Below are 26,024 nucleotides of genomic sequence, written 5' to 3'. Positions count from 1 at the left end.
TAGTATACTATAATAAGCATATGCATACAAAAATTAAAGATTCCACTTACGATAGCTCAAAAAATACTTAGTCATAAATTCAGTAAAACATGTTTAGGACTCATATACTGAAAACTATAAAATCCTGATGAAAGAAATCAAGGAAGGTATAAATAAAGAGACAAACCATGTTCAATGACTGGTAGATTCCATACAATAAAGATGTTAATTCTCACCAAATTGATAGACATGTTTAACACAATTCCTTTGAAAATTCCAGCAAGATTTTTAAAAATATATATGGACAAGGTTATTCTAAAATTTATATGGAAAAGCAAAGGAACGAGGTTAGCTAAAACAATTTTGAAGAAGAATGAAGTGAGAGGATTCAGTCTTCCCAATTTCAAGAGTACTGCTCTGCAATAAGAAGGAACAAACTATCCTGAGATACAACAACCTAGATGAATCTGTAGAAAATTAAGCTGAGTGAAAAAAAAAAAAATCCAATCCCGAAGGGTTGCATGCAGTATGAATCCACTTATGTAAAATTCTTGAAATGACAAAATTATAGAAATGGAAAACAGATTAGTGGTTAAGGGAAAGCCTGGGGTTAAGGACAGCAGTTTATGGGAGGGCCATGGATTTGGCTATTCAAGAAACATGAGGGATTCATATGCTGATGAAATGTTCTGTGTTTTGTCTGTTTCAATGTCAACATACTTGCTGTGATATTATACTATAGTTTTGTGAGATGCTGCCATTTGTAGGAAACTGGGTAAAAAGCAAGGGGATCACTCTGCATTATTTCTCATAACAACAGTTGAATCTACAATTATCACAAAATAGGTTTAATTGAAAAAAAATCTTGCATATCATGTAATCATTTTCCAATTATCTTTGAATATGTTATTTCCAGAGGAGAAAAAGCAACAACGAAATGAAGTTTTCTTTCTCATTACTTTAAAGCTGGGGAAGAAATCCCTAGAAATTGTTAAGCATCCTGATCTGTCTTTGGCTGGAAATTCTTGGCTGGCCTCATGACTTCCTTACTATTTTTAGTCTTGATTACAAATAGACATTTATCAGTAACAGAAATGAAAAGTAACATTCACCAAGAAAGATGTTAAAAGAACAGAGAATTTTATTTTATAAAGATTTATTTATTTATTTATTTTAGAGAGAGTGGGTGCGTGTGTGTGTGTGTGAGCTGAGAAGGGAGGCAGAGGGGGAGGGAGAGGGACAAGCAGATTCCACGCTGAGTGTGGAGCCCGTCGCGGGGTTCGATATCATGACCCTGAGATCATGACCTGAGCCAAAACCAAGAGTGGGATGCTCAACCAACTGAGCCACCGAGACTCCCGAAGAACTGAGAATTTTAAAGGGAGGCTTTGTACACACACATACAGAACATATGGCAACAAAGGGAACAGAGCAGAATGAAAGTATTTACCTCCTCTTTGGCGATGCGCATGTCGTCTGTAACATTAGAGAAGACCGTGGGCTGGATGAAGTAGCCTTTATTCCCCCATGGGCCTCCACCACACTCCAGTTTGGCTCCTTCTTTCTTCCCACTCTCAATGAGGTCAAGTATTTTTTCATATTGTTCCTTATCAATCTGTAGGAAAAATATCACATGGAAAGGAAAATAAATGAATAAATTAAGTAAGTTTATAAGGGTAATATATTGCCCAGCCTGTTAAGGAGGGCTTCAAAATGCTAGATAGAGTATTGTTAACTGAGTGAAATCTTCCATCAAAACAGCTGATGGAGGCTGAGATTCATTCTGTGTTTATTCCCCTGACTTTTCTAGAAAGAACACTTACAGATAAATATTTGTAGTCAGCATTTGCTTTACTGTTACAGAAGCAAAGCGCATCAGCCCTGCAAACAAATCTAAACGTTTTCACACTACTGTCATCTATTTTCACTGGAAAAAAAAATGCCTGTTAACACAGTCAGACATACTTGAAAACTATAGTCCTAACTGAAATACAGAGGAAAGGAGAAGAGAACTTTGATACTGGGTTTAATGAAATATGGCAGTTGGAAAGCAGACGCGTTAGGGCTTTGAAGACCCCTAGACTTCTGTTTTCTCCTCATTCCTGACAACCTCCTCTGGCCGGACCCACGCGGGCCACGGCCCGGGCACCCTCCTGTCCTGTCCCGGTGGGACAGTCTCAGTAGGACGATCCCAGGTTCTAGCCCGTCCTGATTATTAGCATCCTGCTTCATCGCAGAGACGACCTCTAAAAACATGACAAGAATGACAGAGCCTGAATGGTTTGTTAAGCAATATTTTTTTATAAGGAAAACAAAAACAAAAACAAACCTAACTCCAGAGTTCGGGTGGGGGTACCGGAGCACACATTTTCCCTCCATGCCCTGGAACTGGGGTTATGTATTGTCTCAATTGTCTCAATTTTGGGAGGCTGAAAAACTTAGTGATTTGTGGACTCCAAATCACGGGTCAAGACTGCCCTGTCTCAGGTGTGGCCAGGGTTCAGTTTTAAAGGAAAAAGACTGAAGACCTAGGAGTTAAGGTGAAGGGCCTCTTGCCCGTTCAGCCTGTCTTTTCTCCCTTCTTAAAAGGTATTGCTCTTTATCTTCTTCTTTGACTCTGCAATCTCCCTCATCTTCCAAATCCCAGAAAAAGGTCACAAACTGACTGCACAAGCCCAGCTCCCACATGCAATGAGATTAAGTGCTATTTGAAACCAGAAACCGTTTTCTAAAATTTGGCACAATATTTGGTACAAGGTTGCTCAGTCCTCCTTTGTGCATGATACTTAAACGAATATTTCAAAGGGAAATGTTCCTTCATTTCCAGCAGATCAAGGAAGTTGTCATGTTGGTTTAATAACTGTTGGTTTGATATTTAAATTGCTGCCCAGTATTTACTTACAGCCAGACTCAGGGGTGGTGTTAGTTCTGTCTGGTTAAAATATTCAGGTTTGCCAGCAACTAGCCAAGGATCCATGTAACTCCATGCAAAGCTTCTCGGGCCTCTTCCAAAATACTAATCTCACTATGGCCTCAAAAAATCATGATTTTGGAGGGTTTCATTTTAAGATGTATTCCCTAAGTCATAACTTGCCCGCCTGTGACCAGAGTGGATATTTGGGCACAGTCCTAGTCTTGCTTATGCACTGGGAGGTAAAGGCAGAAAGAATTTGTTTGACTTAGATGGTCAATAACCATCTAAGAATACAGGAATTCATAGAGTAGGGTCTGGCTACTGACAATGTGGTTCTCTAGCCAGCCACTCTAGCGTTCCTAGGTGGCAAAATGCATTCCTTAGGCCTCACCCGAGACCTACTGCATCAGAATTTGCATTTTTAATGAGATTCTCAGGTGATTCAAATGCACAGGAAAGACGGAGAACCTTGCACCAGAGTTCAGGCCTAGTGATGGAAGTTTTCAGTTATACCTAGGGGCATACTCAGTGTAGTCTGGCTAATTTTGCTTCACCATAAATACAAATCTTCCTCGGAAGGTTTCAGATTGGCCATATCTGAATTTGGCTTTCCTTTTGGCCCTCGGGAACTTCTCCATAAGGCTAGGATATAGCAGGGGCTCTTTACTGTGTGATGGGCCATTAGCTCATGGGCTAGTCTATGAGATGTAGTAGGGCATGGCATTGTAAGAGTCTCAAAGTCTACATTTGATGTGTTTGAATGTGCAAATTATTTAATTCCTTAGGGTTGATGGGTTGAGAAAGAAAGTTTGAGAAATGACACCGGGACATCCTTCAAATTATTTGGAAACCAAAGATCAACAAGAGCAATGAGAGCGGATATATGAAGTTATTGATCTGTGATAGTAATTGTCACCATAGGTATAAATGGAAGCATGCAATTTTCATTTACTCAACAGACATTTGAGCACGTACTGTGAACCAGACACTCAGATGCTTTGTATACATTATTGCATTTCACTGTGCACTGACCCTGCATGATTGGTGTTACTACTTCCCTTTTACAGATGAGAAAACAGAGCCTCAGGGAAGTTAGATTTTAAATCCAGCCTCTATTTTGAAAGTCCATGTCTCTGCATTAGGACAAGATGCAACTTCTGATAATGTTATAACCTTTGATGTGGGTTATGAAATCAAATTGGAAAGTCACTTTACCAGTGAAAAAATATAAAATATAATGTGATTAAGATAAAACAACATATTACTTCATTTACCAGCTGACTTATTTGAGGACTTTTAGGTTTTAATATTTGGCATTGCCTAAATCCTAAGGTTTTCCTACTTGGCTATCTTGGCATGCGCAGAAAAACCCAAGATAGCCTTTTAACTCTTCCAGACTGTAAACTCCATGAGGTCAGGTAGCATATTCTCCTTGTTCCTTTGGGCATTGTCAGGTACTTATCCCAGGGTTTAGCTTTCTTTAAATTGGGAGTTAGATTCATTGCTTTTTTCTTTTTTTTTTTTTGAAACACCAAACTGATACAGTATTGTCACCTAGGAAGATCCGCGGTAAGGAAACAATCTTATTCAATAAAAAGCAAACCTAGAGAGGACACTTTATTCTTGTCCCTGTGAATGCTATTCCTTCTTTTGTATACTCACTTGAGGGCCTTGATTGACTCCTGGGGTCAGAGGATTTCCAAGGACATACTTTTTAGCCCGTTCAACACTCCGTCGGACAAACTCATCATAAATCGATTCTTCCACAAAAAGCCTGGATGCAGCTATACAACATTGGCCTTGGTGGTAGAATAACCCCTGGTGTGCAAATTCAACGGCATTGTCCACTGCAAAGAAGATACTCACGTTGAAGAAGAGATTTTTTTTTAAAGATTACATATTTGTATACATCTCTCTCAGAGGCAATAGGATGCTACAGAAAAATTATGAGTTGCACAGTCAGATGTAGATTCAATACACCCCACCTCTTATCAGCCAGGTGACAAATTAACCTTTCTAATCCTTTATTTAATATGGAAATGATAGCCACAAATATAGAATCTGAAAAAATTAACATAGACACTACCAAGAATATAGAAAGTGTCGTAAGATCCTATCCCACTGCAAATGATTTTTTTTAGATATTTTTATTTTAGAGAGAGAGAGAGAGAGAGAGAGAGCACGCATGCACGTGGGGGGAGGGGCAGAGGGAAAGAATCTCAAGCAGACTCCCTGCTGAGCATGGAGCCTGACCTGGGGCTTGATACCAGGACCCTGAGATCATGACCTGAGGTGAAACCAAGAGTGGATGCTTAACTGACTGAACCACCCACGTGCCCCTACACATGATTTTTATAAAACATCTGTTTGTAGTTAGTTAGATGACTGAATATCTCAGGCCTCAGATTTTAACTAAATGACAAAGAAAACATGAACTATCCATTTTTTTTTCCACTTTTAAAAAGGTGAATTTTATGGTATCTAAACTGTTTTTCAATCAAGGTGTTACAAAACAAAACAAAAAAGGTTAGAAAAGTTTATTTCCATCCCTAGGTTGTGTTCTCTCTGAGGACAGGAAAGAAATATTGTTAATCTGGGTTATTCCAAAGGCTGGTACAGTGCCAGGAGAGTATTTCATATTCCCATTTCTTTCTTTCTCTTTTTCTCTTTCTTTTCTTTCTTTCTTTCTTTCTTTCTTTCTTTCTTTCTTTCTTTCTTTCTTTCTTTCTTTCTTTCTTTCTTTATTTGATGTAGTGTTCCACGATTCATTAGAAAACATGAACTATCTATTGCATTAAATAATTTAAAAATATTTTTAGATACCCCGATCAATAGGAAAAATGATATTTCTGAAAAAAAAATTAATATTCAAAATCACTCACCCACCTTGACAGCCCTGTTCCAGGAAAAACATTTTCCAACTTTATTTAAAATATGCCATATTATTTCATATATGCTTATAAACTCTCCTTATCTATGTATTTGAGACGGTAGAATGGGGCTTGAAAGGGAAAAATAGGTTGTCATCACTAAATCCTAAACAACCTGAGGTTTTCTCTGCATTTTAATTTTTCAAATGGTGAAGATTTAATTCAACATTATAGCAATTGAGTATTGTGATATTTACTTTGTGAACTAACCACATCTACTTAAGTTGTAGTGGAAACAGTTTCTAGAGAGGTTTGGTAAAAATCAGGACTCTTATCATATTTGTGGAATATATAATAAGGCAGTGTGTTCTGAAAAGCTTCAGCTAAGATCACACTCAGCCATTTCTGTTTATTACCTCATACTGCAGCTGTCAAAGAAAGAGCTAGATGAATGCTTGACAATCCATTTCTGCTGACTGACTCCCACTTAGAAGATAATTGTGGGATTCTACTCGATAATACAATCAGAATGAACCAGGGATATTGTATCGGGGAGTCACATCATAATTATAGATGGAATATATGTAAATTTGACCACACGAGCTAGGGGGAAAAAAAAGAGAAATTCCTTAAATGCTAAGTGTTATTCTCTTCCGACCCTTTCATTCAATGTGTGTATGACCCAGAGTGAAGAGAAATGACAAATGTGAAATTTGCCATCTCTCTAGTTGGTCCCAGTCCAACATAACTGGAGGTATGTCACCATACCTAACCCAATGCTAATATTTACAGGCATGGAATTTAAAAAACAAAAAAATACACCATGGCTCCCGAGTGCCAGACAGTTAGTCGCCTAGGGTTCAGCTGCGAAAATGGCAATCTATTCCACTCCAGGAAGAAAGAGTGTCTGCATTAGATTCGTCTAGGTGTGACACATTAGAACGTTTTGAGAGATTTTTCAAGAGTCATTCTAGGTTCTGGTTAATGCCTTACATTTTGATGTTAGAAGCAAACCCTTTTATAAACTTCAAGGTCACCGTCCAGCATTGCCAGACACCACGATGAAGGATGAAAAGTTAAGAGTGGCCCTCACTCACAGTCAGCGTCAGCAAACACAATGCAGGGGCTCTTTCCACCAAGCTCCAGGGTCACCCTCTTCAGATTGCTTTTCCCCGCAGCTTCTTTGATCATCTTGCCAACCTGGAATGGAGCATTACAGAGGAGGAGGCTGAATCTGCTCTCCTGAAGGTGGGTTTATTTAGCATTTTAAATGTATAGAAGGTTTGTGCCATAGTTAAATTCTATCAGGGAGAAACATTAAATGGCTTTTGTCAAGATTTGGCACCTTCAGATATCAAAGGCTCCTCCACCCGAGCATAAACATGATGAATCAGAAAAACACTCCCGAGAACAGATACATAGAAGATGACAGCTGATCTTGACGGACAGAACTGGGCAGGAGGTATTTTTCATTTTAATCAGAACTTCATCTTTCCACGGATGGACTGGACATATCACAATCCAACCATCACTTATCTCCTTGACTTTTCATCCCTCTACTGAAATCCAGAGAACTCTCTCCAAGCTGGCATATTTACTGCCCCCTAAACCTCATCTCTGTTTCTCATTATAGGTCCACCCTGACCCAGGCCGCCCCCAATCCCACCCTTCCTTGAGGTCGGGCTGATACCTGAACTCTTCTTTGAAGCTTGCTCTGTTGACTCTAGGCAGACATGACTTTGTCTTCCTCTTCTTCCCCACCCCCGCACCCCATAGAACCCTCATGAGGACTGTTTCAGAGTCTCCCTTGGATTGTATTATTTGTAAACACATCAATTTCCCGAACAGGTATCACCCCCTTGGTGGCAGTGATAAAGTCCTATCATTGCATACCTCTCAGCACTCTCTGTCACAGTGGGGGTTTGTTGAATTACAGTTGGTTGCCAGATCTCTCTCTCCCCCCACCTCCCTCCCTCCGTTCCTCCCCTCCTCTCTCTCCCCACAACTTTGAACTGTGGAGCTAGAAAAAAGAAACTGGATCTGTGCTCTGTGCTGTTGCTTCTGTTAGCTGGAATCCTACTGTTCTGGTTTCTTCTTTAATGCTAGTTGCCGCTCTTCAGAGAAAGACATTGTTTTCATTTTTTCCTTTGTGGCTCCCATCCCATCAAGATTATTTTCTGTAGTTGTTTTATTTTTCCATCTCTAAGACCCGACCTGCTTTATAACTATTTCCTCTTTACTATTTTTATTGAAGTCCTAATGTCCTAAATGATCTTTGCTTTTCTTTTTGAAAGATGATTCATTTTATCTTGCTTCTGGGGTTTTTTTTTCCCCCTATTTGACACATCAGATTTTAATAAAAAGTTTCTATCCCAGCTGAACAAAAGATACGTAGATGCTTGCTGAGCATATGTTTGAATTTTATGTGCTTATTGAACTGACTGCTACCATGCCTTACAGAGCAGAGCAATAATTAAGCTGCCAATGTTTTTATCTTATTTAAAGATGTCAGGTGCTAAATCAAATCCTTTAATACAGGTAATAAAAAGAAACTGAGAGTAGGCTCGTGGTGGGGAAATCCTATCTGAAATGTTTCTTATATACCATTTTCCTTCCACAATATACTTCTTTTTAAATTTTCATTTACGATGATTAAGAATTTTTTATTTCCTACATTCTTTCCTTTTTCTCCTTTGATTTCTCCAAATTCTTTTTCATCTTTTTTTTTTTTTTTTAACTTTTTAACTTACTGGAGAAACTTTGTTAGATAATTTGTGTCTCAGGGAAGGGAATGAGACCAGAGATATTTTTCTAAAAGCTACAGATGTTGGAAGAACTAGAATGAAGAGTGGCCAGAAGTATGAGTAAGGGAGAAAGGTTACACTTTTGTTTAGTATAAGTTTTGATGGCAAATAAAAGATTTGTTTGAGTTTTCCCAAAGACCTAGTTAAAGCCAAAACAAGGAAACATCAATTTTGTTCCATGGTTTTGTTCCCTTATTTGGAAAAAAGTAAAGGTTCATTATTTTTCCTAAAGAGGTCTGCAATGAAGAAAGATAAGAACCTTTGAGACTATGGTAAGCAATGTTCCACGATGTTGTGTCATTGTCGTGTGAGGCAGAAGTAGCAAGTGAAAGTGGTCTAATTTACCACATCCTGCACAATGTGCATTGGATTCTGTTTTTTGTTTTGTTTTGTTTTACTCTGTTTTAAATGAATCTAATGGGACATTAAAATTCTTACCTTGCCAGAAGCATTTTTAGAAAGAGGATCATTGGTTTGCCTCTTTCATGGCACTTGGCAAGTTTCCCACTCTCTGCCAAGCAACAAACCTGAAGCTAAAAGAGAGCCCAGAAAGACTGGTTTTTCTGTGTGGTCTCTAAAATCATCTTAGGTACATTTAATTATTTAATACTTACTCAGAAGGAGTTACTATACTGGTTTTTGCAGATAACAGTGACTAAGACAGTCTTTGAGGATGGTCAGCAAAGGAGAGAGATAAATGACAAAGCAATGGGCATGAGCTATCATAATTAGAGATCAAGGACAATGGCGAACACACATGTGGGATGGTTTAAAACTCAGGATGCCCCTGGGACTGTGGAGAAAGCCAAAGAGGTAGCAGGTGGTGGAACATATTATAGTAGGTGTGGCCACGAGTGAGCAAAAGCCTGGAGGAATGAAAAGATACGTCTGAATACCCTATAGGGTGCTCGATATTTTACTACTCATTAGCTCCTTCCATTGTATTTTGTACAATAAGGTAGATATCATTATTCACATAAAAATGAGAAATACAAATGTAGCAATGATACTTAATGTTTGGAAGACACACCGCCTAAAGGGGTAGAGTCAAAATTTGAACCCAGATGTTTCCCAGTCTTTTAATCTCAGAGTTTTTTTCTATTTTTGGCAGGTAAAGTGCCCCAAAGCACCCAGGGATGGGCCAAGACAAATAGGCAGTGATTCTAGAGATGGGATCAGATGAGCTGGAGAATGAGTGGCCATGGGATCTAGAGCAGGAAATGTGCATGGAGGTTTAAAAAGCTAGGCTGAGGAATTTGTACCTTCCTGCTTTTACCTCTGCTATGATTTTGATCTGTGACTTCACCTTTTTTTTTTTTTAAATTACTGCCATGTCTCATTCCCAGTTGTTTTGTCCACAGAATCCTGAATGAAGGATTTGCTTTCCCCTACCTCAATGAAGGGTTTGTAGAATGTAAACCTTTTCTGTTCTGTGTCTATGAAACATAAGAAAGTATTTTTGTATTTATCTAGTTTTTAAAAGATCAAGAAAAATAAAATTTTATTTTCCACCATTTTAGTTCTCTATGTAAATGTTACTCTATATTGGAGTGGCTAATTTGGAATACAAAATAATCAAATTAGCTTCTCCTTGTTACCTAGAATGTTCTTCTTGCTTCTCAATCTCTGGGGAGTTAAAAAAGTAACCACTCTTCAAAATTCAGAGCAGGTTCTCACACCTATGTAGACATCATCATTCCTTGCTGTGAACGCCCTTATAGCAGTTTGTACAGTTCTTAGTATCTTATCACACCCTGTCTTGTATCTTATGTGTAACAGCAGCTTTATAAGAAGGGGCTTTCTTCATTCTTCATCCTTTATGTTTGCACTGAACATCTCACAATGTCACATCATCCAACAGGAGGACTCAAATTGTTTTTTTGCTTGATACAGTATGATTTTACCACTTTCTTTTTGCTTGCAATAGAAACTCATCTCAATAGATGGGAGTCCATTCTCCCAAATTTCACTTTCCAGGCGGTTCCCTCTTTCTCTCCCTCCTGCCTCTTCTTGCAGTGCCCATGGCTGAGACCCTGCTCTTTAACCTTCTGGAAAGTCAAGCTGGAGCCGGAGGGGCATAAAAATTAAGCTAAGCCAAGGGCGCCTCGGTGGCTCAGTCGTTAAGCGTCTGCCTTCGCCTCAGGTCATGATCCCAGAGTCCTGGGATCGAGCCCCACATCGGGCTCCCTGCTCAGCGAGAAGCCTGCTTCTCCCTCTCCCACTCCCCCTGCTTGTGTTCCCTCTCTGTGTCTCTCTCTGTCAAATAAATAAATAAAATCTTTAAAAAAAAATTAAGCTAGGCCAGCAGTAACACTCAAGAAGCTGAATCGCTGGCTCCCTTTCAGAATGATCAGAAAAGAGAGAGCCCCAAATAAGGAGCTAAAGGTGATGCTCTGCTCTTCAATTTCCATAATCTACAGGGTACGATTACATTCATTCATACAAATCACTGCGGCCTAATTTAGATTTTCTATCATAAACCATACTAATCATACGACAGGGTCTCATCAGCTCTATTTCTTGCCAGGGAAAGTAATGAACCCGCTAGAAACACTTTCGTGCAGGCCGAGTGTGTGACAGGTACCCCGCTTCATCTCAACCACATCTGCTTATGTTCTATAAACATGTGCGAAGGCTAGAATAAGGAACAAATCATTAAAAGGAACTTTTGTTTTAGAGAAATGTCGGCCTAAAAACAGTGACACAAAACATGCTTCTGACACCTGGAGATGCAGACCTTCTGCACTACTGGCCCGAGTAATTAATGTTACCTCTGTAGATCCTGTGAAGGCCACTTTGTCTATATCCATGTGGGAAGAAATGGCCGCCCCAGCAGTAGGCCCGTAACCAGGGACAATGTTCACTACGCCAGGAGGGAAACCTGCCTGAAGATCAAAAGTAAAATGGTTATGACAGAACTGAGAATTTAATTCTGTGATAAAAAGGAGAGTCTGGGATCAAAGCCACCTCTCGATGCTAAGCTTATGAGTTTCTCTACCAAGAAAGATTCATTTAAGTCCTATTATTATTATTATTTCATTTCGTAGCCCACTTAAAATAACCTCCTTAATTACATTACTGGGGAGGTTGTTTCTCCTCGGGGGGAGAAGTCCATGCTTGACTTTTCTGGATCATTGCCCCAGTGATGGCTGCCTCAGATTTCATAATAGTAACTCAAAAAGATAGTGTGTGGAAAAGAGCTTGGGAAATTACTCACATAGAAGGAAAACAATGCAATTATTATCCTATCGGCAAAACTAAGAAGCTAAAAGGACCTTGCATTTTCAGTTTCTAGCTATTGATTGTTCAGGGCATACCAACTGGGTTGCAAATTCCTACTGGCAATATTTAATTAGTAAAACATTAGATAAGAACTATCCTCCCGTGTGTGACTAAGCTTCACAGATTGATTTCATTCCTGGTTAAAGAATGATCAGGGAGAAAACAGTGTGTACCTGAGATGGGCACATTGAAATTTCATGTTATTGGCATCAAAATGCCCCATTTTGACATTTCTTTTGCCCCCCCCCTTTTTTTTTAAATTTGGAGTGAAGAATAGTTTTAAGATTTAGGTTCAGATTTTTTAAATTTAAGTTTCTAGTAACTAAAGTCTGGTTTTTAAGTTCTGGAAAGATCTGAAGGACAAAGGGCAAGACACTGCAAGAAAAAAGATACTAACTCAACCTGGATAGTTGATGAAAATAAATTACATTTTTTTTTTTTTTGGCCAATTTTTGAGCAAGAAGGTAAATGCAGAGAAAACCACAACAGAAAACAGAATATAAACATGTCCCCTCATGGACAGATATGTTAAAAAATTATGTGGCCCAATATTATAAGCAAGCATATTGGCACACAGGCCTCCAACCTTTGGAGGGATTAGTTTAAAAAAATTTGCAGAACCTCCAGGCCATTAGTGCCAGTAAGAAACCAATATTCATTTCAACATTTGAAAGAAACATCAATTTCAACGTGACTTCGCATTCATGAGTTAAGCTAAGGAAACAAATTAAAAGTGATCATAAGATGACTGTTCGACATGAAGCCTTTGAGTCTGACTTCTTGTCTCCATTTGGGCAGTTCATATCGGCTGACCATCGGAAATCTCAGCTGGTGGCCATATTCAATGTGTCCTCATCTGGACAGAGCCATTGGCAAGTGGTTTACGTAGCACCAAGTGAGGCCTTCAGAGTGGAAAGGAGAGTTCCTGAGTTCTTGCACATATTTTGATTTGGGGAACTCACCTCTTGGATTAAAGATGCCACGTGAAGGGCAGTGAGAGGAGTTTGCTCTGCAGGTTTGACAACCACGGTATTTCCACAGCTCAGGGCAGGCCCTATCTTCCAAATGAGCATGACCAGCGGGAAATTCCACTAGAAAGCAACAGGGAACAATAGATTCTTTGTATTGCTGAAAGCCTCATCTGCTAATCTAACTTCTACATTATTCACTACCTAAAGATGTGGAATAATAATTATAGTAGTTTTGTATAGTCAACTGGTGTCTTCAAATTAAGTTCATTGCTAAAAGCAACTGATAAATGCTGGAAAGCTTCAAGTAAAGTAGATAAGGGACAGGAGTGGAAGAGAGCTAAAAATTTTTATCAAGTGCTGTTATTTTGAGTTCTTCATCTACTGGAGGTTTTAAAAAAAAATTACTACATGGTTTAAAAATCAAGCCTGACTATTAAACATATTGTAAGTTATCTGCACATCTTTGAAAAGTGTAATTATTCCTCCCTCCTTATAGATCATTTGTTGTAACCATATACCCAATAATATTTAGCAGTGACCTGAAGCTAATATAACATTGTGTGTCAACTATATTTCAATAATAAAAATTGTGTGTGTGTGTGTGTGTGAGGAGTAGTAGTAGTAGTAGTAGTAGTAGTAGTAGTAGCAGCAGTGTTTATTTTTAAGACAAATATCTTGCTAAAGACAAAAGTCTAGGGTCTGGTGGCTAAGAATTTGGTTCAAATCTCAGTTCAATCATTGACCAGCCCAGTGAGCTCAGACAAGTTACATGCTCTCCATGCATGATTTCATCATCTGCAAATGCTGATAAAAATCCTCTCTACTTCAAAAGGTTATCATGAGGATTCTTCAAGAAAGTGGGCCAAAGGCTTAATAGAGTGATGGGTTCATCATAGGCATGCAATAAATATTAGCTATTACTAGTTTTCAGGATTGTGTAATTTTTATTAGTTTTATTGAGAGTTTTGAACTAATGAGCAATTTCACTCAAAATGTGGCTATGGATGCATTTCAATCTCATTGGAGCAGAAGATAAGTCATTGACACTTTCCCAGCTAAAAGCTTCATAATATTTAACATCTTTTTATTTGGCTTCTCTGAATATGTCAGTGAAATCATTGAGATTGTCTCCTATTTGTTGGGTTTAAAAGAAAATCTTCATGATTCTGCTTAAAAATACAGCTAAAGGTAGGATAATCCATACAGTCCTCCAACAGTTTCTTCCACTTTAATTAAAAAAATACATTTAGGACTCAAACACTGGTTGCTACTCTTCTCCGTGATGAGAAGTCTCAATGGGGAGATAATTTGTGTTGGAGAATAGTAGGCCATACTGCTTTGCTAAAATGGCATCCTACAGAGAGAAGCCAGCCATAGCTGCTTTGTGACATACGTGTGAAGCATGGGTCTTAAAAAGAGTATATAACCCAGCTTTTTAAAAACAAATCACAGAGTGAAAGGCTAAGATAGGTCAATGCTGTAATATCAAAACACACTCAAGTGATACCCCACAATATAGATATATTTCTGGACTACCTCCTTCATATCCAAAGAGTTTAGTCACAGGGAGACCTAAGCTAATCAGTTACTACATTTGTTCCACATTTAGCAAATATCTAAGGATCCCTATGTGCTGGAGAAAACTTCTTTACTAAATGAAATAGAATTAGAATTCTTTTTTAAGCCTGAAAATGATATAGGAGACCAACTTACAGGAATGATTTGGCCACATACACCAACAGGCTCATGTCTCGTGTAAGTAAAAAAGTTTCCATCTGGAAAATAAAACACACAATCATTTGTAGACAAATATGCTTGACATTCAAGGAATGGTCATGGGTTGATGTGAGAAGAAGGTGTAGACAATAACTGAAAACAAAAACAACAAATAAAGAAATAAAAATAACCCCCTTATCTCCAACCACTTACGAAACGAAAAATCGAGTCCTGTAATAGTAATGTGAAATGAGAGGAACCGTAAAACTGATGTAGGTCAAGGCAAAGATGCAAAACTGGAATATATCTGAAAGATATTTAATTCTCTCATCTTGTAGGAGAGCTATTTTTTAAATTATCCTCATTCTCGAAGTGTACTAGAAAAAAGGTACAAGGTATGTGGCTGAGACAATAGCTGTTAGAGTTCTGTTTCTGACAGTTCTATCAGTAATGGTAGAATTTTTTTGAAGTAAAAATAACAAAATTAGAAAAGAGTAGAATTAAAAAATATCTCCCTACAAGCCTACTGGCTTATTCTAAAAGGGGTGTTTTTTTTTTTTCCTACCAAGCAATAAAAGCAAATCTCTTCATCAAAAAAAAAAAAAAAGAAAAGAAAAGAAAGAAAATGCCAGAAGTAAAAGACATTGTTTTGCAATCTGGATTTGATTGATTCATATGCCTCAAAGTTTGATGTGGTCATCCTGAGGTTACTTTGTGCTTTTTTTCTGTCGTAGTTCCCACAAAAGCTTCTTGGCTATCAAAGCAAGAAACCTCCTTATCAAGTCTATTTGTACTTAAAACAGTTTCTCCCATTTTGTCAGAGGGTAAAGTAAGAATTTCTAGAATAGCCTCATTTCTTCTTAACACCATGTTCTCACTCTCCCCTTTTAATTCCTGCCTATTGCTTTTAACTTACTTCTGGATGCTTGAATGAGATTGAAAATGCCCATCAGGGCCAACCTGGAGGGTGCCGCAGTTCTAGAGCCAGTAAGTTTATATGAATTAAATTCTACCCATAACGTTTTCCCAGTTGACTTTTTTATATCCCTCTCCCATTAGCATTCTCTGCTAAAATACTAAAACACATACATACATATCTCGTCATGCAAATTCTTGAACTGAGCTTATTGTAAACACAGTCTCATCTCGGTCTGAAGCTACTTAAAATAAATCAGCATGAATTGGTTTGTTGAATTAATCTACTGTAACTCTACTGAGTAAGACCAGGTGCAGATGACCATAATTGTCTCACACTGGAACACGCAAAAACACTTAAATAATTACATTATAGAAAGGGTGTACATTTCACTATGGGAATACAAAGTAAATCACTCGAGGCCGACTTTGAAAAGTGTGGACAGTTAGAGAGACAATTGCCCTAATTCAGTGACTGTGGGCATAAAAATGTTCTTACTTGAATATTTCTAAAATATCTGTAGTGGTATCTTCTGCACGATTATGCTGAAACAATTTGAAAAAACCATTTGATAAATCTTCGCAGAACTTCCAGGCTCAAAGCTGCATTGTCTCAAAGTCAAGGAGAAAATCAGTCTGCTTTTCAGCTGACATTTTAATTTTATTTATTTATTTATTTATTTTTATTTTTATTTTTTTTTTAAAGATTTTATTTATTTATTTGAGAGAGAGAGAATGAGAGAAAGAGAGCACGAGAGGGAAGAGGGGCAGAGGGAGAAGCAGCGGGAGCCCGATGCGGGACTCGATCCCGAGACTTCCAGGATCATGACCTGAGGCGAAGGCAGTCACTTAACCAACTGAGCCACCCAGGCGCCCCCAGCTGACATTTTTAAAAGGAAGAGTTTGGAGTAATTCAGCTCTACGGCGATCGCCTCGCGCCTACCCTCACCCCTGGTGGTTTCTCACAGCTACTCACCGATGGGTATTGTGCGGCCTTGGATCTTGTCAGCCCACCCTGCACAGTAGCGTAATGTTGTGATGCAGCCTCCCAAATCCATCAGATACGAACTAGAGAATAGTTTTCCACCATTCATTGATTCCATTGTCTGAAAAGGAAATCAAACCTCAAATGTAAACTTCCATAAACATTTTCAACTAAAAAATCAAGAGTTAATATTTTGAATAATCATGTGCTAGAGAATTTGGGAAATAGAAAAGAATCCTGTAAGCTATCTTGTATAACCTTTTCTTTCTACAAAGGAGGTTAAAAAAAAAAAAAAGAGTAAAAATAACTTGCTTAGACTTGCTTAAGGTCACATAACAAGATACAGATAAAAAGGGTGATAAGATTCTCGTTTCTATACCCTAGCATTCCTTCTATCTTATTCTGAATGTCCTCTGGCCGGACAGATTTCTAGGAATCAGTCCCAGTTTGAAAGACACACAGTTGGTGAGAGTGAGTGGCACTTAGTTTCCTAAGTCAGATCAGAGCCCCAGCAAAATTTCACTTATTGTATAAATACAACTGTGGGACAATTTAGTGTCATGACTATGAATGGTGCCTCAGTGATTATTTTTGATGTTGCAGTCCATCCGGATACAACCAATGTACGCAAACTTCAGTGATCCCTGGATCTTTCATTCATGAGTGTTCTTCAGCAGAACTTTGAATGGTGAAACTCCCAGTTTTGCCACTATTGTCATAATTATTGTCTGAATGGTCAGGCTGGAAAGTGCAACATTTTCTGGTCTGGTGCGCTAACCATCTACCGGATGACCTAGTTTATTTTCTTCTTTCCTTCAGCAGGAACTTTAAGAGCTCTTTGGGATTTGTGTCCTGCCAGGGCAGGAACATACAGGTGAAAACCTTAAAATTGTTCTTCATTTGTTATACAGTCTTCTGTCTCTGCATTATGCTGCATGCCGTCTCAAAACTTAATCGAACATGATTTTTGTGTGCCTGCTCCTTATTCCCCCTTTGGATCTTATGTGACAGAGGCAGCGAGCACTCTATAATCCACAGAGCAGTTACATAAGAGAAGCTAAGTTTTAGCAAATTCTCCTTTCTTCCTACAAGACATTTTGGTCAATGTAATTTTATTGTGCATAACTCCTTAACTCCATATTTTTGCATACTTTGATTCATGCTGAACCTTTGAATAATAAATAGTTCTTTGACTAACTATAATTGTTAAAGTTGATTTAAAAATATGTATATGGGCTTCTTTGTTACTGCCAGCGTAAGATTCTAAAGGTAATAAGAATTTGCTCTGAAACTTGATCTTGGTATTGGTTTGTTTTCAATTGGCTTTACTGTAGTGCCTAACTGAAAAGAAGACAAGGGCGGGGTGCCTGGGTGGCTCAGTCGTTAAGCATCTGCCTTGGGCTCAGGTCATGATCCCAGGGTCCTGGGATCGAGCCCTGCATCGGGCTCCCTGCTCGGTGGGAAGCCTGCCTCTCCCTCTCCCGCTCCCCCTGCTTGTGTTCCCTCTCTCGCTGTGTCTCTGTCAAATAAATAAATAAAATCTTAAAAAGAAAAAAAAAAGAAAACAAGGAAACACTCCACCCATTTTACTTGCTGACTCACCTAACTTGCCAAAATGTTTTTTAAAAAGCAGGATACATAAAAAATACAGTTTTTACAAATACACAAATGATTGGACTTTTTTTCTTTATTCTTCAACTTTTTCACCTGTAACAAGAACATCATTTAATCCAGACCACTGTGAACACATGTATTTTGGGAGGGAAAAAGCGGCCATTTAGTTAAGTTTCTTGGTGGGCTAGATTAAAGAGAAATAAGTTTATTTTAGAGAAATACTCTGGGCACCTTTGACAAAGTCTATGACATTTTCCACAGAGTTCAGTGGTCAGGTAAGTTGAAGAAACCTGGTAAATTATTTCAGGATATTCACTGCATGTGCCCTTGTTAAAGGCTCTAAGGAATTCTAGAATAGAGAAAAGAAATTTAAGTTGCTTTAGCTTGCAGTTTGCCAAGGTTTAGACTGTAGAATGTAATATAGGAGTAGAAATTAACATCATCCAGAACTAGCGTGCAGATTCCTCTTTGAGAATAAGCTCAATGGTATGTACAATTTCTATACGGGAGCTGGTAGAAATCTTTCCTTTTTTTTTTTTTTTTTTTTTTTTTTTTGTAGAGAGCACGTAGTGATAACTAAAACCAAAGCAAGTTGCCAATCCAAACAATGAATGCTTTCTAGAGATCTCTCTACCTACAAAGTTTGGTTGATACTCACTGCCAAGAGAAGACGATCTCTTTCAATTAAGTCAGCCAACCTGTAGATTAGTCGCCCCCTCTCTGAAGCATTCATAGTACGCCATGGAGAGCCGATCTGAAAAGCCTTTCTTGCGGCCTTCACTGCTTTGTCAATATCTTCCTGCAAGTCAAAGGGAATTCATTTCAGTAGCCTAAACGTGTTAGCAAATCTAATGGCAGCAACCCTATAAAATAGACTAATGGTCCTCATATGCAGATGCTGTGTCTTCGTTAGCCCAAAGTCTGGCACATTGTACAAAACTCAACTCTCACATATGGGAGTTCTGTACCTGCTGCCTAATCTTTAGAATGATGAATTCCATACACATAGTTCAGGCTTGAGTTCTCTGAATAGAAATATTATAATATTTTAAGATTGCTACCATTGGAGTGCTTGCCATACATATGTCAAGTCATGTTCAAATTACTTTACACACATTAATTCATTTAATTCTTCATAATCATATGACACAAATATGCTTCCCATTTTACAGATGAAGAAACTGAAGCAAAGAGAGGGAGGAAATTTGCCCAAGTTCAATAGCTGACTGTGGCAGAATGGTTTTAAATGGAGTGCCTCTGACCGTAGAGTCTTTGCTCTTCACCACTACAAATGGCTTTGGTGACTGACCAAGAGTTCCAGGGAAAGCTCAAGATCAACTAAACTGGTGAGTATCTTCTTGGATGGCTGGTGGCTCCACAGCCTGTGGGTGCTCGTCGAGAACCTACTGCAGGGTGAATAAGAACTGGGTTTTGCTGTTGAAAGGTAAACACTACAAGCGTGTGTGCATTCCTCTTGTGCTGAGAGAAAAAGGCATAGAGTCGTGGAACTGGTATATAGAAGGATCTGCCTGGATATTACAACCTCTCACTTCCCAGCCAGGTACAAAGAGATCCCTTCAGTTCCTAACTAGGTTACAGAAGTCAGTTTCTTATTATTAAGGTGCTACTTACAATTACATTAATTCAGATAATCAAGCAATTCCACACTCAGTCTAGCCTTCTTGCCTGTAGTGATGTTGCTCTTGCTCACACTCTTTCCTCTGAGTCAAGTAGACTCCTCCTGTTCTTTCCTAGCCAACCTCAGTTGCATACTTTCCCCTGGCCCCTTCATTCCACAGGCCCCTGTTCAGATCTCTTTGGAGCTAATAGAGACTATATCTACTATAAAACCCACCACACCTCTTCCATTACTACTTTATATGTTTTTGTTTTTGTTTTCCCTCAAATCAGTTGCAAACACCTTTTATTTTTTTTTTTTTTGAGGGGGAGACAGCATGCGTGTGAGTGAGGGGTGGGCGGGGCTGGCTGAGGGAGAGGGGGGGAGAGAATCTTAAGCAGGGTCCATGCCCAGCACAGACCCCCATGAGAGGCTTGATCTCACAACCCCGAGACTGTCCATGAACTGAGCTGACATCAAGAGTCAGACGCTTCACCCACTGAGCCACCCAGGCTCCCCAGTTGCAAACAACTTAAAGGCACAGATCGTTCCACTGTTCTTTGGTATATAAGACTGGCCACTACACGGAGCTACATAAATTCCACAAATCATGGCCACATCTTAGGCCAGTTGGTTGGAAATTTTTGCAGAAGACATAATTTCCTTTGAGAATTGGAGGAAAAAATTGCATATAATTTTCTTAAAGTTGCCCACAATTTAGCTGAACCCCATTCAAGAATGACACCTCCCCCAGTAGGAATCATGAACCTCAAGTAAATATCCCCCACCTTGGAGTATATTTCTTTTTTTTTTTTAAGATTTTATTTATTTATTCATGAAAGACAGAGGGGGGGAGAGAGAGAGAGAGAGAGAGAGAGAGAGAGAGAGAAGCAGAGGGAGAAGCAGGCTCCCAAGGAGCAGGGAGCCCGATGTGGGACTCAATCCCAGGACCCTGGGTCATGACCAGAGCCGAAGGCAGACGCTTAACCATCTGAGCCACCCAGGCTCCCCTTGGAGTATATTTCATTAAAAAGTCCCAAACTTAGAAGTCTGCAAATTAAAATACAAACAAATAAACTATTTTTACAGTATTTATCACCACACAAAGATGATCTGGGGCCAGTGAGATATTTTAGAAGTGTAATCTGCTTTGATTAAGTGATAACATTCACAGAGCACAAGCAAACATTCTTTCACTATAATACATCATACACTTGTTTAGCTCACTGCCTAACTTTTGAGAGAATGATGAATATATACAATAAAATATATGCATTATTACTCACCCTTCCTGAGAAATACGTATATAGTCATATTGGGGGTACTCAGTTAATCACATTGATTGTCTATATTTGGATATTGTTTTATGCCATAAGTTCTAACTTTTTCCAAGTTATATTCAGACAGCAATGTTTGGAAAAAACCCCACAAGAATCTGAAATTGCCAGTGTGATCTATGGATACCACAGCTTATAAAATATATGCTGCTCTGTGTTTAAACAGATCTGTGTGACACAGCTTTCATTTGGATCCTTCTGCTCAGTGTTCTGCCATCGGCCTTAGCCAAATACAGTTTATCAGAGGCATCCTGGCCTCTCAAAGGGATATGAAAAAAAAAATGGCTTCAAGATATCTAACTCTGCCATATGGAAAACACATTCTTGAAATAAAGACTTTCTTGTGGTTGTGTCCTTTGTGCCATAATCCTCCTTTTCTCATAATCTTCTATTTTTTATCTTGCAGGCACAGAAGTAGAGTAATGATAGTTAATACATAGATGTGGAACAAAACAACCCAGGTTTGAATTCTGGTTCCTCATCTATTAGCTCTGTGAGTTTTGAGACATCCATTCACCCATCCATCCATCCACCCAACAACCATCCATCCATCTATCCATCCATCCATCCATCCCTTCATCCATCCACCCATCCATCCATCCATCCACCCAACCATCCATCCATCCATCAATCCATCAATCTATCCATCCATCCAAAAATTTACTGAACACTATGCTGTAAATCTTGGTATCAGGCTGCTAATGATCAAATCGTGAAGACAGGAGACTGTCCTTTTGAAAATTAAATAAGGTAACACTAGAAACACATTTTCTATGTGACAGACATGACTTTGAGCGTTCATTAAGTAGTTGCGGCAAAACAGGCAAAACCACCTTAAAATAACTCTCAGCAGTTCTAGTATATTTTAATCTTTCCTTTCAATTTTCTCTACCGTGTATTATTTTAGGCTGTTATTATCTCATTGTTGCTTGCCTTCCCAAGCCATTCTCTTCTCTCCCCCAACTGTCTTGCTGATTGCCACCAGGCTAATCTTCCTCAAACAATTTTATGTGATCAGTTTCCCTTTCAAATACTTGCACCTCCCTTTGTCTATTGTCCTAAGGCCAGACTCTTCTTTCTGATTTTTAAGACCCCACATTTTTGGGCCCCACCTCACCTATCTAAACTTGTCTTTACATTTTTTTTCTACTCCGTCTGGTCCAACTGCTTCTCACCTTTGCTCCTGTAATTCTCCTTGCCTAGAATGTTCTACCAGCATACCCCGCTATTTTCAAAATTCTACATATTCTTTGAGACCAAATATCACAACCTACCTAAACCCTTACCAGCCTAATCCAGCTTGATGTTAGGTACCAGTGAAGAGCTTACTAAGTTCCAGGCACTAAGTGAAGCCTTCTGTAACCCCACAGTTACTAAGACAATTAAGCACCATGGACTTTGTTTTACAGGACATGAAATCCAGCATGAAATCTATCAACCAAAATTTGATCCCACATCTGGCTCCCAAATCCGGTTTTATAGCTCTGCAAGACATCCTGGTAGTCATCTTTGCAATGAATATTTATTGCTATCTGTGTTAAAAGCTATAATATTCCTTACTCTTCTGGGCCTACAATAGGCAGTAAATAAATATTTAATAATTTAATTACCTATCTTTTAAACTCATCATGTTACATTGATTTTATAGAAGAGTGCTCCTGATACAGATAATTTGCTTATATTGACATTCACATCTTAAATCATATTTTAATTGATTCCATTACATAATAAAGCTTTCACATTAGCCGTATTAGGCTTAAGGGTTTTTTGTTGTTGTTTAAATTCTACGAAGAGTATTTCCTGGATTTTTACTCCAGGACTAGTATCTCCAGGGACATAATTTCTTAACCCACCAGCAAACAATGTGGCATATTAACTCAGATTTGCCACCGTCAATAACACTTTTGCCTTAGAGGGTTTTAAATTGTTCCTTTTTTTGAAGTTCAGATGATGAAATACCAAAGGCCTCTTAAACATAGTTAAGGAAGGAAAAACTTCTATCACTCCCAGGCTGCACATTTCCATATTAGATCCATTCCAATTTGGAGAAAATAGTTATCAGGCCAGTTTTACTTTTACACCTGTCATAAGCACTTACTTTAATGGACATTTATTCTTATCCTCCCCAATTATTTGTTAGGTCATGCTTAGTACTAGAAGCAGTTTTCAGGATTAGTCAATATAGCCTAAAAGAGCCACTGAAGTGAAAAGAAAACAGTTCCCACCCACATCTGTGCTTTGCTTTGTAACCTCCATTCATTCTCATTCCTCCTGTTTTCTTTAGAACACCATCGAAAGGCGGTATATAGCCCATTCTCAGCTCCATTCTACTCATAAATTAAATCCCTAAAACCTTTTGGCTCATTATCTAAAGAGTCAGTTCCAGAATATTAGGTTTACGGTGACTATGTAATTTACTCAATTTGTACCTTTCACTAAGCAATGTTAGAAGTTCATGCACATTAGTCCGCAAAATTGTGAGAATAGCAATCATTATTTAAAACCAAACGTCAGTAGATTACTCCAAAAGAGAACAGGATGACAATAACACTGACTGTGAAGCAAACAGTGGCTTACCCTGAACAGTTTATATCATAAACAACCGAACTCAAGTGATCAAGCGTCTAGCAACTTGATTAGCATGGTGACCTGATTCGAAGCTTTGCTGGATGTTAATGAGTATTCCTGAGCTATGTTTGCACAGACAATGCTGCTCCGCTCTGAGTAATTGCCAATAAGCCCACAGCAAAAAAAAAAATGACAAATATTTCTAAAGCTTCAGGTATGATCATCAGCTCCCCCTCACTACACTTTAGGAAGAAGGTAAATCCTGCCAATGCTGCCAAGAAAAGTTCTCAGACGTCCTGACAAGGTTTCAGCTGGAACTCCGGGCACAGATTTGTTTTACTGATGAAACTAAAGCTGCAAGCCAGTGGCAAAGAGAGATGTCCAAGACACCAGAGCCAAAGTATCAAGAATACGTGTTCTTTGATTTATTGCCAACTGCAACCAGCTCTGCAGTCTTACTCCTGAGTAGCATTTATACCTCTGCAGAGAAGGAGTAGGCAGCTGTCAGGGGCTCCCCTTGCCCTTTATTGCTTCCCTCACCTACCCTGGGTTGCCAGAGCCACTCAAGCAACTAGAAGGACATTTGATGTAATGCAGGGCTGGAATATAGTGTTAGGTAGATCTCCGGAAGTCTCTGATAAAAAGTCATTTCTCTGTTGAATAGGAAGAACACAGGTTTCTCTTCTTTCTAAGAATGGCCCAAAGGACACAGGCTTCTGGGTCTCCTGAAACATGTTGCCAGGGATCATCAGTATTTCTCTGCTCAAGTTTGGTCTTGTAACATTTCATAGGGGGTGCAGCGAGATTATCACAGTGCAGGTTCCAACTCCAACTTTCTTACTTATCAAAGTCCATGCCCCCTATGAAATGCTAACACAATTTAACGGTTTAATACCTTCATTCAGGAGTTCTCCACGTATATTCTACCACTCCCACCCCAACCAGTAACATCAGCATCCCCTGAGAATTTGTCAGAAATGCAAATGCTCAACCCCACCCTAGAATTACTGAAACAAACTCTAGGGGTGACCCAGCTACCTGTGTTTCAACAAGCCTTCCAGGGAATTCAGGTGCATGCAAAATTGTGAGAAACACCGCCTTAGTCAGTAGTTAATTTAGTACCAGATTCCTAGGAGGAGGTGTGTGTGTGTGTGGGGGGGGTGGTATATGGAAACTCAGAGCTTGATGGAGGATTTTTACATATGATTTATGTAATTTCATTTATCCATTACCTGTAGCATATGAGATACTGAAAAGTATAAAGGTAAAATGTAGTGTCGATCTCTACAAGAAGCAGGCTGTCTCAGACAAATTAAATGATACCCATATAACCCGGGGCTTATAATATAGATAAAGATTGTATTCTGCACTGGCACAGAAGAGAGCTAGTCTACCTGGGAAATTTGGGGGGCTTTAAAAAAATATAAGACCCTATAACGACTGAAGCTCTGTTATGTGCCTGGCACTGTTAAAACACTTTACATCTTTTTTTTTTTAAGATTTTATTTATGTTTTTTATTATTTTTATTTATCTGTTATTTATTTATCTCAGAGAGAGCCAGCACGAGCAGCGGGAACAACAGGAGAGGGAGAAGCAGGCTTCCTGCTGAGCAGGGAGCCCGATGCGGGGCTCGATCCCAGGACCCTGGGATCAAGACCTGAGCTGAAGGCAGATGCTTAACCGACTGAGCCACCCAGGCGCCCCGACATCTTTTCTTATTTAACCTCCCCCAAGTTTTTCCTATCTCCCCATTATACCACAAGGAACCCAAGCTCAAATAGGGTCAATAAAATGTGGAACATCTGTGCTCTTTCTACAGCTAATGATTGGAACGAGGCCCCGAGGACCGTACCTTGACCCCGGCAGTCACAGTGGCTGTGAACGGCATGCACCATTTGGACCGTGATTCTGGGCATGGTGAGGGTGAAACTCCTATGCTGATGGAGTGGCCTGAGAAAAGGCCAAAAACAAGAGGGGTTTTCTCTGTTTTTGTTTTTTCCCCAGAGGCCAGTGAGAAGCCCATGAAGAATTTATGCACGGATGAACTCTGGTATGTACAGAAAGTGAAATCTGAAAGTGGGTGACATGTGTTCTCCACTCCATTCTGCATCTACTTCTCAAGCTGTCGGCCCTTGAGGTTAAACTCCGCATGCTTGCCCCTTGACGCGCGGATCTTATGTCTTCCGGTAATACTGCCACCTGAATCCGGGGGCTTCTCTAAACCCAAACAAGCCCCTGGGGTCTATGGCTATCTTAGAATAAATCTGCAAGGCTTAATGCCTTCAACTAGGGATCTCATCACGTGGGCAGAAGGTAATGAAAGAATGGGAACTGGGCAGGAACACGGAACTGAACACTGGGTCACAAAAGGTATTATCCTTGGGGCACTATCCGGACTTCATCTTTCAATGGTCTTTTTACATAGCAAAATAATTTACCTTTTAGTACCT

General features: G+C 39.1%; 1 protein-coding gene across 1 annotated transcript in view; it reads right to left on the bottom strand.

Annotated features, from left to right (window-relative positions):
* The window catches only part of ALDH1A1 (aldehyde dehydrogenase 1 family member A1), a 55,939-nt gene that overhangs the window by 16,487 nt on the left and 13,428 nt on the right, over positions 1-26,024 (bottom strand). The window contains exons 3-10 of the mRNA XM_025891409.2: positions 18,709-18,849; positions 16,428-16,557; positions 14,534-14,595; positions 12,812-12,940; positions 11,339-11,452; positions 6,861-6,963; positions 4,556-4,740; positions 1,430-1,594 (exon numbers count right to left, since the gene is read on the bottom strand). Coding sequence (XP_025747194.1) covers positions 1,430-1,594; positions 4,556-4,740; positions 6,861-6,963; positions 11,339-11,452; positions 12,812-12,940; positions 14,534-14,595; positions 16,428-16,557; positions 18,709-18,849 — 1,029 coding nt within the window. The remainder of the gene's footprint in view (positions 1-1,429; positions 1,595-4,555; positions 4,741-6,860; positions 6,964-11,338; positions 11,453-12,811; positions 12,941-14,533; positions 14,596-16,427; positions 16,558-18,708; positions 18,850-26,024) is intronic.

Source organism: Callorhinus ursinus, unplaced genomic scaffold (genome assembly GCF_003265705.2).
Source record: "Callorhinus ursinus isolate GAN/ISIS: 27379988/994484 unplaced genomic scaffold, GSC_fseal_2.0 scaffold28, whole genome shotgun sequence".
In the NCBI taxonomy this organism is placed as follows: Eukaryota; Metazoa; Chordata; class Mammalia; order Carnivora; family Otariidae; genus Callorhinus; species Callorhinus ursinus.
The sequence above is the reverse complement of the archived record's forward strand: the minus strand, read 5'-3'. Positions and strand labels throughout refer to the sequence as shown.